This window comes from Erpetoichthys calabaricus, chromosome 1, assembly GCF_900747795.2.
Source record: "Erpetoichthys calabaricus chromosome 1, fErpCal1.3, whole genome shotgun sequence".
NCBI classification, from domain to species: domain Eukaryota; kingdom Metazoa; phylum Chordata; class Cladistia; order Polypteriformes; family Polypteridae; genus Erpetoichthys; species Erpetoichthys calabaricus.
The window spans coordinates 162,020,780-162,033,574 of NC_041394.2; the positions used below are offsets into that span (position 1 = coordinate 162,020,780).

General features: G+C 37.0%; 1 protein-coding gene across 1 annotated transcript in view; it reads left to right on the forward strand.

Annotated features, from left to right (window-relative positions):
- The window catches only part of ddr1 (discoidin domain receptor tyrosine kinase 1), a 360,873-nt gene that overhangs the window by 327,619 nt on the left and 20,459 nt on the right, over positions 1 to 12,795 (forward strand). Inside the window, 4 exon segments of the mRNA XM_051920316.1 lie at positions 1,933 to 2,228; positions 2,316 to 2,443; positions 4,764 to 4,833; positions 4,835 to 4,962. Of these exon segments, the coding sequence (XP_051776276.1) occupies positions 1,933 to 2,228; positions 2,316 to 2,443; positions 4,764 to 4,833; positions 4,835 to 4,962 (622 nt within the window).

Here is a 12,795-nt window from a genome sequence, read left to right on the forward strand (position 1 = left end):
GATTGTCTGTGTCCATAATTGATGCTGGAAGCTGCTGATTACCCAGCTGTGCCAGTCCATATTTTAAAAGGGAAGCATGAGAAGGGGGATCTTGAATCAAGGATCAAGAAAGAAAGACAGACTGAGGTTAAAGTGAGAAAGAAAGAGAGAGGGCAAGAGGCGGAAGGAGCCAGTGTGAGCAAGCAGAAGGGAGCAGGCTCGAGGGACAGAAGGCAGGCAGCTGGGAAGGAGAGCACCTTAAGCGGCGTGAGAGGCTGACGCATGGGGTGCTGAAGGAGTGATCGCTCTGGCTAAGCAACTCGGGGAGCCAGAGCGATGCTCACGAAGAGGAGCAACTCGGCGTAGAAGACCGGGAAGGAAGCGGGGGTCGAGGAAGCTTGGGATTAGAGCTCCAACGTGAGCGCCATGGCCATTGGGGTACCAAGCCTAGGTCAGGAGAGGGAGCCTGGCTGTAGCCATGGAACAGCAGGGAAACCCAGACCTGCGTAAGGTCAGCTGCATGTGTCAGTAGGGCGACTCCTATCCTGCAAGACCAGTATGGGATAAGCAGAGGAGCTGCTAGTGAGGAAGAAAGCATTAGGTTTTTTTTTTTTTTTTTTTTTTTTTTTTTTTTTAGTCAAGACCGTTTACCTGCCAGTTGATTTTAACCTTGTTTTTAATGGATTTTTTTTTTTCTGATTTTAACCTCCACAGATGCACCTTTTTGTGGTTTATTTATTTATTGAATTTATTTTCCAAGCATTGCACTTACTGAACACTTTTTTTTTTTTTTAAAATAAAAGCACTGTTCACCACTTATACCATCCGCTTGCTCCCACGCTCATACAGTTACATTATTGACGGTGCTGGGTTCAAGAGGCTCCCAAAAGCGAAGATAGAGCCAGGATCTGACCTGTACCGTCACAAGGAGTGGAAGTATTTCCACTGGCAAAAGGGAAAAAATATATTAGAAGGAAAATGAGCAGTAACAACACTGGGGATAATATTGTCAGATATTAGGTATGTGATGTTTTTCTACTTTGCTGTACTTTGTCGTTCCATGTGGAGTTGGCTTCCAATTGTGTATACTGAACCTCTTAATATTTAGTACTTTGGACCCCTTTGTGATTGGCTCTAAAACACCACCTACCGTCCAGAAAAGCAATAAGTCAAAAAAGCAAATGTACACAGAATTGATAAACTCCTGCTTTATCCTTTCTCACATATGTGAGTAAGAATAAAGCATTGCTTAACGGTTCCATGATCATGATAGAATCTGCATTGATCCTCCTCAGTCTAAGTGAGGTTAACTGTCAAATAGAATCTTAATTTTGGCACACTGGCATAGCCACCATGACAAGCACTGACAACATTTACAGTAGTTCACTGCTTTTTATAGCTGGCTGCACCAACTGAGGTCTTCAGCATGGTTAAGCTAGATTCTATGTTCCTGCCCCTTCCTGAAATGCAGGGGAAGCTCTTCTAGAGGCTGTAGTAGAACTCATTCCAAACAGAGATACTGTATCTACTAGCCATTTAGCAGACACTTACCCAAAGCAATCTGAAAATTATATCTCTAGTGGAGAGAAAATAAGGCATTGTGCAGAAGGTTGACAAATACAAGTTAAATATAGTCAGACTTACCTTATAGGCTCTGCAAACCGCCTACATGATCAGGGGTGGATTCTTCCTATTCTGGATTTGCCCCAGGAGAGTCTGGGCTCAGGAAAACAGAGGTTGTGTAAGTTGTTTGTGCAGATCAAGAAAAAAATAATCTGTATGACCACAGTTCTTGGGAAAAGACACAGTCAAGGTCTAACTAATAGAATGTCATTTATCCACCTAAGCCCTCCTCCACATCAAAATAAGTAATTTTATTCAGCATGATTGGAATTATTTTTATTGCATTTCATTGTTCATTTATTCAGGTCTACTGTGTGTCTTATTTTGCAGCATTTGGAGTAGGTTACATGCAACCAGATTTGGTGAAGTCCCCTCCTCTTCATGAACTGCCACCTCCTTACAGTTGTCCCAGTGGAATGTCTTCCATGTCAACTGCTGTCCAGAACAGTGTTCCCCATTATGCAGAGGCAGATATCATCAATCTTCAAGGTGTCACGGGAAACAACACCTACGCTGTGCCTGCAATCACTGTTGATGCACTTGCAGGAAAAGATATTGCTGTCGGAGAGTTTCCACGCCAGCGACTAATTTTCAAGGAGAAGCTAGGAGAGGGGCAGTTTGGAGAGGTTTGTTTATATTTTGTCAGTAACTATACAGTAAAGGGATAAGTTAAGGTTTTACAGATAACACCTAAACTGTTTTCCTGCTTTCAGGTTCATCTCTGTGAAATTGCCAATCCACAAGACTTAATGAGCCTAGAGTTTCCTTTTAACATCCGTAAAGGGAGACCGCTCCTGGTGGCAGTAAAGATTCTTCGTTCTGACGCCACTAAAAATGCCAGGTATTTCAAAAGTCAAACATTTACAATAACCTGTTTCCTCATTTCTTACATTAATGAAAACTATACATGTAGTCCATCCATTGTGGCACAGCCTTTACTGTTATTTATGCTTAATTGTGTTTTTTCTTTTATATTTTAGTGTAATTTAATAAACTTTATTAATCACATTCAAATAAAAGAGATTGTTTAACTTAATAGAATATCAATGCTTTGATATTTTTTTTTTTTTTGTATCAGTAAGGTGCTGCTGGAGTATGTGAATTTCCCCTTGGGATTAATAAAGTATCTATCTATCTATGCTACAGACATTTTTATTTCATATTCAGTCAATATAAGCACAATTTATATCACCATTTTAGGATATTGTCAGTTTTCACTTCTCCATTATAAATCATTAATGTTACTGTGTCAAGCATTGCTTCTCATCAGTCACTTGTCACTTATTACACTTCAATAATCACTTGTCATTTATTAGTTTTTCACTCACCATTTGTCAATATTTATTTCTCTTTCATCACATATCATAGGTCACTTTTTACTCATTGTCGCTCATCATTTTTCATGATAAAATGTCATTCTTCACTACTCACATTGTCATTACAGAAGGGAGATAATATATAGATAACTAAGCTGCCAGCACAATATCATTGGTTTATTCAAATATCAATTAGCTACAACTTTCTAATTAATTTGGTACAATAGCCTATGGAAGCATATGCCTGCCTCTCAAAAAAGTGTTTTTTTTTTTTTTTTAGAAATTGTTGCACTAGTTCACTAATATGTTTACATTTATTTCAAACCATAGGAATCATCCGAACATTAAATTTATACATTAAACGTATGTACTAAATATAGTCATTACTAAAAGAGGGTGGTGTAGTGGCACAAAGCTAGCATTCTAGCCCTGCTATGCCATTGATTCAGGTTTGATTCCTAGCCTCAACTGGGTCTTCATGGACTTTGCATATTCAGAATGAATGGATTGTGTGTAAGCATTTACTGTGATGGATTAGCTACCATACAGAGATGGTTTCTAACATTCATTTCATGCAACTATGCAAGGCTGTTCCTCAACAAGCAACATTATTTTGGAAAATGATAAAACAAACTGAAGGGAGATTTTAAATACATCTTATTTTAAAACTTAAAAAATCTATCCAACCTTTCTTCAAATCCCCTTGCAGCAACTGAGGGTCAAAAAGTTAAGGAGCCTTAATTCAAAGTTTATTAATTGATTCTAGTACTAGGGTGTTGTACCATGTTAGCCATTATGAATGTAATGAAAAGTCAAGCAAAATGACACCTTTTATTGGTTAACTAAAAAGATTACAATATGCAAGCTTTTGAGGTAACTCAGGCCCCTTCTTCAGGCAAGAAGGGACCTGAGATGCCTTGTAAGCTTGCATATTGTAATCTTTTTAATTAGCCAATAAAAGGTGTCGTTTTGCTTAATTTTTTTTTATTAATTGATTCTATTAATAACAGGTTTGCAAGTGATAGGGTGCTTGACCCAACAGTTTTTAGAGAAAGGCAGCAACTAGGGCACACATCAACACCCAAGGTCAGCCTGGGTGAATCTGAATTTGACAGCCTAAGCTGTGTTTCCTTGAAGTTAAGTGTGTGTGTGTGTGTGTGTGTGTGTGTTTGTATATGTAACCTGTAGAAACACATCCAACCATGAGAAGAATAGGCAAATTACACACAATTAGTGATCCAGCTAGGATTCAAAAACCAGAATTCTTGAACTCTGGCACAGTAGCACTAACCACTACATCACCCACATTTTAATTGTGAGCATGGAAATTACTAATAGCTGTATTTACTGTATAATACACGTGACAATAAATTTGAACTTGAACTTATAAACTGATAATGTTTAAAATTTGTTTTTAATCTATTTTTGAAAACTTGAAAGTGTATTGCTTTCAGGGAATTCTTCTTTCAGTGATTTATTTCAAATACTGTTGAAGTCGCTACTTAAACTGTGTTAATAACATAAATAAATTCTTGCAATATTGTGTTACTACAAGCATATTTGCTGCATATACTGTGCACATCTGCTTCTATGGTAACATGTAATTTCATTCATTCAATAAACAATTTGTCATTGATTTTAACAATGTTCTGTGTTTAAATCACCTGTTACAGCCATCCATACAATTGAACTTTTTTCCCATATGGCAGAAGTACAGGAACATGTAATGGTCCCAGTTGCTTGCTTGCTCTTAACAAATCTTTACTGTTCCTTAGATTTCTGCATTTTGTCAATACTTCAATCATTTTTTTTGATCTACAGTAATCTTTACATCTCTGTACACAGAAATGACTTTCTGAAAGAGGTGAAGATTCTATCACGATTAAAGGATCCCAATATAATTGGGCTACTTGGAGGTGTGTGTGCAGGACACCCCTCTGTGTATGATAACAGAATACATGGAAAGGGGTGACCTCAACCAATTTCTTAACCAAAGGAAACTTGAGGACAAAGCCTGCAGCACCAGCAACATAACAACTATAAGGTAGGACAGTTTATTTGTTATTATAACAACTTGATTATTTGAATTTTTGAGCTAAAGCTGTATTCTTATCATTTTGTCAAGCACCTATGGCCACAATCTGTTCTGTTTACACATTTCCTAACAAGTGATATTGTAGTAGTATGCTGAATTTTTTTTTTTTTTTTTTTTTTTTTTTTTTATACTGGTATTCTCAAGAATTTTTTTTTTTTTTTTAAGGGAGTCCCTGTAGTTTAATACTAATACTTAGAATCTGAGCCTCAACAGAGTACACTGGTAAAGGGATCTTTGTTTGCTTCATAATATAGAATCTGATGTGAGCAAATACTAAACTCAGTAAACGCAGACTCATTCGGAAATAGTTCTATATTCCCCAGCTCCAGCTAAGAACATTCAAAGAGAAATGTTGCACTAAAATTGTGAAAAAAAGGAACTGGTTTGTTATAATGAAAACACCTACACATAGAAATCATAGGATGTTGAATTTTAACCATATACTTTCAGTCTTCTTACTGTAGAAACTTTGCATCTCTAATATAATGCAACAGTTCCAGGATTAATATTAATATTTAATCTGTACCTAAGAGGAATTTCAATTGGAATTTTTTGCTTGTATTCTCTGCTTTAATTCAAGCAAGACATTACCAGACAAACACTTTTAAGAAAGTTTTAGGACACTTTGAATAATTCGGCAAAAAGTATTAGTAAATGCAATATTATGCAACATATTCTGCTGTTAATTTGAAACATTCTGCCTGGTAGTGTTCTTTCATCACAATGATATAAGACCGGAGAGGAGGCAATCTGAAACCATGGATGCACTGTTATTACCTACTGTATGTACTCTACACTCTAGGTCTTTCTCCGAGATTTTTAAATATTTGGTGCCAAAGATAGCATCATTGGAAAAATGGTTTAGATAGATAGATAGATAGATAGATAGATACTTTATTAATCTATCTATCTATCTATCTAAACCATTTTTCCAATGATGCTATCTTTGGCACCAAATATTTAAAAATCTCGGAGAAAGACCTAGGAGAGACGATGAGATTATTAAAAACATGCTGTTGTTCCTTACTTGCAAAATTGTTTAAAAATTCAGAGATTATATAGAAAATGTATTTAGCTTTCATAAATGTACTGTATATTTAAACAATCTGGTAATACATTACTAGAATAAAAAAAAAACAACAACAAAAAAAATTTTCTGGACAATCCCCATAAAAGAAACAGCATAGGTGGAAGCAAAGTTTTTGAATACAACAAGATGATAGTTTGCTTAAATGTGACCTTTAACTTTTCTCCTCTGTAGAAATTTGGTACCAGGTTTAGGAAAAGTAGCACTGCTTCCTTTCAGGATTGAGAGGCTGTAATTGAAGACTTTGCATGGTCATGAGGAGAACAAGCAGCATTTTGTACAAAGAAAGAAACAATACTGAATGAAATGCCAGTCCATCTCAACACACAATAAGCACATCTACAATCACTGATACAAGATCTATGTAAAATAAAACCTATACATCTTTGAATATATTTGCCCCTGAAAAATACCATTACCCAATATCTTACAACTGCTCTGAAGATTGTGACTTTGGTGTGGTGATGCAGACCAGTATTTCTCAGCTAGTCCTTAGTCTTGTGACCGTTATGTGTAAGCCTAATTGAAGTTTGTTTTAAAAAGCAATATTGGAACCACTTTTGCAGCCTGTCTTTGTGGTGGAATTACTGTGAAGCCCCTGGTGAGAAGGGTGACTCAAATAATCTGTTTGGGCTCACCCTAAATACCCTGCTTGGTGATACCATAAAGAGTCAGCTATGAAGGCTGTAATATAACATCTTGTAAATAGGAGTGCTTGTTGTCTCTGTCCCGTACTGAAGCATCTGTGTAAACTTAGCCCCATAGCACATCTCAGGCAAATGCTTTCAAAGTTCTCAGGATACACTTGGGTACACATTATATTCATTCACATATACTATATACAGTATGTCCTATTACAAATCAACATAAAATGTATTAGGACTATAAAAAAGAAGGTAGTATGGCCATCAGACAATATACAAGCTCTACATTTCTCTTAAAGCTGCAGTGACATCTTCCATAGACCAGTACGTTATTTTTTTGTAATGATGATTTCTCTTTCTCCCTCAAGAAAATCCAGTTACCTCAGATTGGCAAACACTAAATGTCCTTTAGTTTTATATTGGATCCAGTTTATTTGCTATTGGTTGTTAATAACTGAAAGTGAATCTGATTACATTGAATTCTCCCAGATATACTAAACCAATAGAAAAATGAAAACAATATACAAAAAGCAAATCTGTATGAATTTGTGTCTTGAGTATACCTTAATCTTTTGTTCCGGCAGACAAATTGTTTGCATCACATGTTGTTGTAATAATTATTGTTTCATTTTAAACTTTAATGCACAGCTGACAAGATTATCTGCCATTTGAAATTCCATCAAATTTAATTGATGCTTCTACTTAAAACCAAAACCAGAAGGTTACATGATCTTTACTTCAGCTAGACAAACATATTAGCCATATGTCTCTCTTACCAAGCATTTAATCCGATGTCTGCTTTTCTATGCTTAAACCTGGGAAGCAAAGTAATGTTACATTGTGTGCTTGCAGCCCTGTTCAAATGTTTTACATTACAGAACAATATTTTGTTTGTGGTATCTATATTACTAAACGAAGGTTGTATATATGCACGGACGCAGGATGCCAGATGCATCGAAGCGCACGCGCACTGCGACTCAGCGCCCCAGAGTTAAACCCAGCAGCTTCCCAGACTCGGTAGGTAGCGCCCAAACAACACAACACAACCTGTAAACTAAACTTCAGGTCACAATACAACCGCCGCCCGAACGCGCACACCACTGCATATAAAACCTTGGTTTAGTAATGTTTACGAGGGTTGTATATATGCACGGATGCCAGACGCAGCCCGTGCCAAAAGCGCACGTGCACTCGCACAGCGCCCAAGAGTCAAACCCAACGGCTTCCCAAAGTCAGTAAGTGGCACCCAAACAACACAACCTGTAAACTAAACTTGACGTAAAGTGTGCATGCCAACAAGTTGCCATGGTGACATATTTAAACATAGACATAGAATAACTAGACGCCTCATGACTAGCAGAATCGTACGTCAACGTCGCCGCCATATTGTGAGTGGCACTGCTGTGGAGTGAAGTAATGAATAATGTGCTGCTTGGGATTGTACAAACCGCTGTATGCTCCAAACCAGATCCCGGGGGATTACATTTCATAGGTAAGGCTGAACAATTGTTTTGGTTATATTTGGCCATTAGAAAATCCCGTTTTATAATCTTTACTTTAGCTAAACTAGCAAAGCTATGCATTTATGTGCTCAAGTGAGCCTCCAAACAACGTTTTGGATAAACTTATTCAGTCACTATGTAGATTGTTGTTAGCAGTTAACATTTCTCAAACTTGATGATGTTTTTTCTCAGGGAGCACATTGAGGAAACAGTTTGAAATTGACAACCATCATTTTATGCTCATGTCTTTAGTTGTGTCTGTCTTCCACAAACTAAGGCTGCACTATATTGCCAGACTGAATACTCTCAAATTACAAGATCTGAGTGAGCGAGAGGAGTTTAAGTCTGGAGGAGATCAGTGAGGTTGTGGAGCGCTTTAAATGTTAAGAGCGGTATTTAGTATTGTATTCTGTAGTTAACAGGGAACCAGTGAAGTTGAGAGAGAATAGGTGTAATATGTTCAGTGGATTTACAACAGCAGGATATTATCCTGGCAGCAGAATTTTGAAGAAGTTCTAAGCGATGTATAAGTTGTTGTGGGATGCCAGATAGAATACCATTACGTTAATCTATACGTGACATGACTCGGGCATTAAACAATACTTCAGTGCTGTGTTGCGTAAGAACAGGACAAAGTCTGGAAATGTTTCGAAGATGGAAGAAAGCAGTCCCCGAAATGTTACTTATATGGGAGGAATGGTTAATAATTATAATTATTATTATTTAATAATTGCCATTATTAGTGTATAAATGGATATTAATAATTGCATTTAAACGATTCGCCAAAATCTGTTGTATGTAAACGATACTGTTTTAAACGTTACTATTTTTTCATCAGAAAACCCGGTTTCTACGTCTACCTGTATTAGTTTAAATGGCACTTTTGCTACTCGCAATAAGGCTGACGTATCGTGTCTACTGGGAAACACAGTGAATGCGGTGTCTATCTATGTATTTAAACTTGAGGTAGTGGTGACTACTGACAGTGCCTGCGGTCAGGGGTTCAATTATGATTCCTAACAGCAAACGACTTCTAGCTAACAAACCCATAGAAAAACAAAAATGAGACTGCATGGATAAAAACAATGAACGAAGGCGCCTACAACGCGCTTCTGAAACACCAGAACCAAACGAGTCATGGCTCCAAAAAGAAACAGCTTTACTACAAATATATTTCTTTCATTAAATGAAAACTTTCCCAGGACGCTCCCACCCTCCATGATCTTACATCCCTACAAAGATTTGTGGGAACAGAAAGTAATTGCCATTCTTGGATTTGCGATTCTTTAGAGAATCGGGGGTTTACTGGTATATTACTAAGCTGATGCAACATCAGTAAGTCAAATATAATAATGTCATACATGACCTACATGCACAAAGTTACTTTTTACTTACTTTTTTCAAAACAGCACACGTATGTAATTTGATTTGGTGATAAATGTACAAATTGGTTGAAAGGAGATAGTAATTAACTGAAAATGTTGGTAAACACTTTAGAACATTAGAACACTCTAGACGAGAACAGGCCATTCAGCCCAACAAAGCTTGCCAGTCCTATCCACTTAATTTCTTCCAAAAAAACATCAAGTCAAGTTCTGAAAGTAGATTTTCCAACCGCCCATTGTGTATTCAAACCTAACATTTTTACCTCCTATGTGTAATACTTTACATTTACTGACATTAAATTTCATCTGCCACAAATCTACCCAAGCCTGTATGCTACCCAAGTCCTTCTGTAATGATATAACAGATTCCAAATTATCTGCTAATCTACCTATCTTGGTATCCTCTGCAAACTTAACCAGTTTGTTACTTATATTCCTATTTAAATCATATATTAATATATATATAATATATGATATATTAAAAATAGCAGCGGCCCTAGCAATGACCCCTGTGGAACACCACTCTTAACATCGGCCAGTTCTGATGAGGTTCCTCGCACCATCACCCTCTGCTTCCTGTGTCTGAGCCAATTCTGCACCCACCTAAAAACATCACCCTGAACTCCCACTTCTTTTAATTTGATGCCCAACCTCTCATGTGGCACCTTATCAAATGCTTTCTGTAAGTCCAGATAAAATATCATATGCTTCACTTTGATCATATCCTTTTGTTGCCTCCTCATAGAATTCCAGCATGTTAGTAAAACACGACCTCCCTCTTCTAAACCCATGCTGACTGTTCAAAATAACTCCTGTCCTTGCCAGGTGTTGCTCAATCTTATCCTTAATAATTCCTTCCATTAATTTTCCTGTGATGCATGTTAAGCTTATCAGATTAGTGATTTTCTAAAAATGTGTGTGAAGGGTTTATATATGGACTCACTAGCCTCCTTAAGAACACGAAGATAAATATTATCTGGTCCTGGTGATTTGTTTGATTTCGGCTTATTTCATCTGTGCAGAACTTCTCCCTCTACAAGTTCTAAATCCCTCAGTATCTCCTTAGTAGTTGTGTTTACCTCTGGGAGGTTATCCACTTGCTCACTTGTGAACACCTCAGAAAAATGTAAGTTTAAGGCATCTGCTATTTCACTTTCTGTATCTTTTAATTTCCCTTTACTATTTCTGATGCACTTGACCTCCTCCTTGACTGTTCTTTTACTACTAAAATACTGAAAGAATCTCTTAGGGTCTTCTTTTGCCTTCTCTGCTATATTCCCCTCCAACTGTCTTTTAGCCTCCCTGATATCCTTCTTAATGGTTGCCCTCATGTTCTCATACGCTCTACAATCCCCTTTGCAGTCATTAGTCTTATATGCCTTTTATAAAGCAGTTTTTTCCGTGGAGTTTTTTTGAGTTTCCTATTAATTCCAAATTTAGGTATGTATCTGTCCTGCATTACATATAAAACATTTTTAAACCTGTTCCACTGCTCCTCGACTGTCTCCACACTTAAAAGCTTATTCCAGTGTATCCTACTTAGACATTGTCACATCTGCTCAGAGTTAGCCCTACCAAAGTTCAACTTAATGACTTAGACTGTCATAGGTGCTTTTTATATTTTCTAATGTGTTACTACTGTATATTTGTGTTTGACCCTCTTTGTCACTATGATAGTCTGATTTTTAAGGGCACAGAATGTGTATTTAAACATTTCAGATTCTTTGATATCAGTAGTCTTTTAAAACTTTCAGAGTACATCAATTTTTCAAGCCAAAAGTATTACCAAGTGTTGGTCCATGTCTTTGGATTGCACACATATATTTCAAAACAGCATGTCCATGTTTTAGGAAGAAAAAAAAGCAAAACATTTTGGTGAGATTTGGCCATTTTAGAAGAAGACTGACTACGCAGTTAACCTCACTACTTGTCTCCTCCGCAACGAGCATTCACCCACCATGGGTATGGTTTCCGCTAGCATATCCATTTCACTTCAAACAGTCCTGTCATGCTACTGTTATAGTTTACATTATTGAATGTAAATTGCGGTCTCTGTACTTTAGACAACTAAGCAATTATTACGGAAAAAATGTCACACTTACAATCACTGTTTTCCACTACATGGGATGAAGAAAGATCATAGACAAATCCAAAAACAGTCGGAGCACCAGTTATATTTTTGTTATTGATCACAGAATTATTTTTGGCTTAATTTTTACTGAGAACAAACAGTGAAATTTACTTACTACTTTTATTCACTCGAAAACCTTGTTCTCAGGTCTTATTAACAAGGCCAACTCAGCATGAGCTGTGTAATTCAGAAATTTTTGTAGTACTTCAGTTGGTTTCATCATGGTTTTGTTTTATTACATAATCTGCCTTTTTCATTTCCCCAACATATTTTATTATGAATGCAAAAAAACACTCCACAATAAGTGTGTAATGCGCAGTGTTGATTTGCATTGAAAATTTTGTATCCGCATGCTGATGGAGTTGGCTCTTTCACAAATTTAAGGCTTTGATTAAAAAATAAAAAAAAAATGCAATATATTGTGATCGGTCCAGATTTATTGTTGTGTACATAGTATAGTGCAACACTTGTGCGTACTCTTGACCAACACACACCACGCTTCCACTCAGTATGAATTATGCTGTGTAGGCTATTTAAAATATAACAAAGCAGAATGTCATAGGTAAAACGTAGCCCCTGCCACAATAAGCCTAACCCACAAGTTCCACAGTTTGATTTAATTTAGGTAAAACCATACAGTAATCCCTCCTCCATCGCGGGGGTTGCGTTCCAGAGCCACCCGCGAAATAAGAAAATCCGCGAAGTAGAAACCATATGTTTATATGGTTATTTTTATATTGTCATGCTTGGGTCACAGATTTGCACAGAAACACAGGAGGTTGTAGAGAGACAGGAACGTTATTCAAACACTGCAAACAAACATTTGTCTCTTTCAAAAGTTTAAACTGTGCTCCATGACAAGACAGATGACAGTTCAGTCTCACAATTAAAAGAATGCAAACATATCTTCCTCTTCAAAGGAAGAAACAAATCAATAGGGCTGTTTGGCTTGTAAGTATGCAAAGCACCGCGGCACAAAGCTGTTGAAGGCGGCAGCTCACACCCCCTCCGTCAGGAGCAGAGAGAGAGAGAA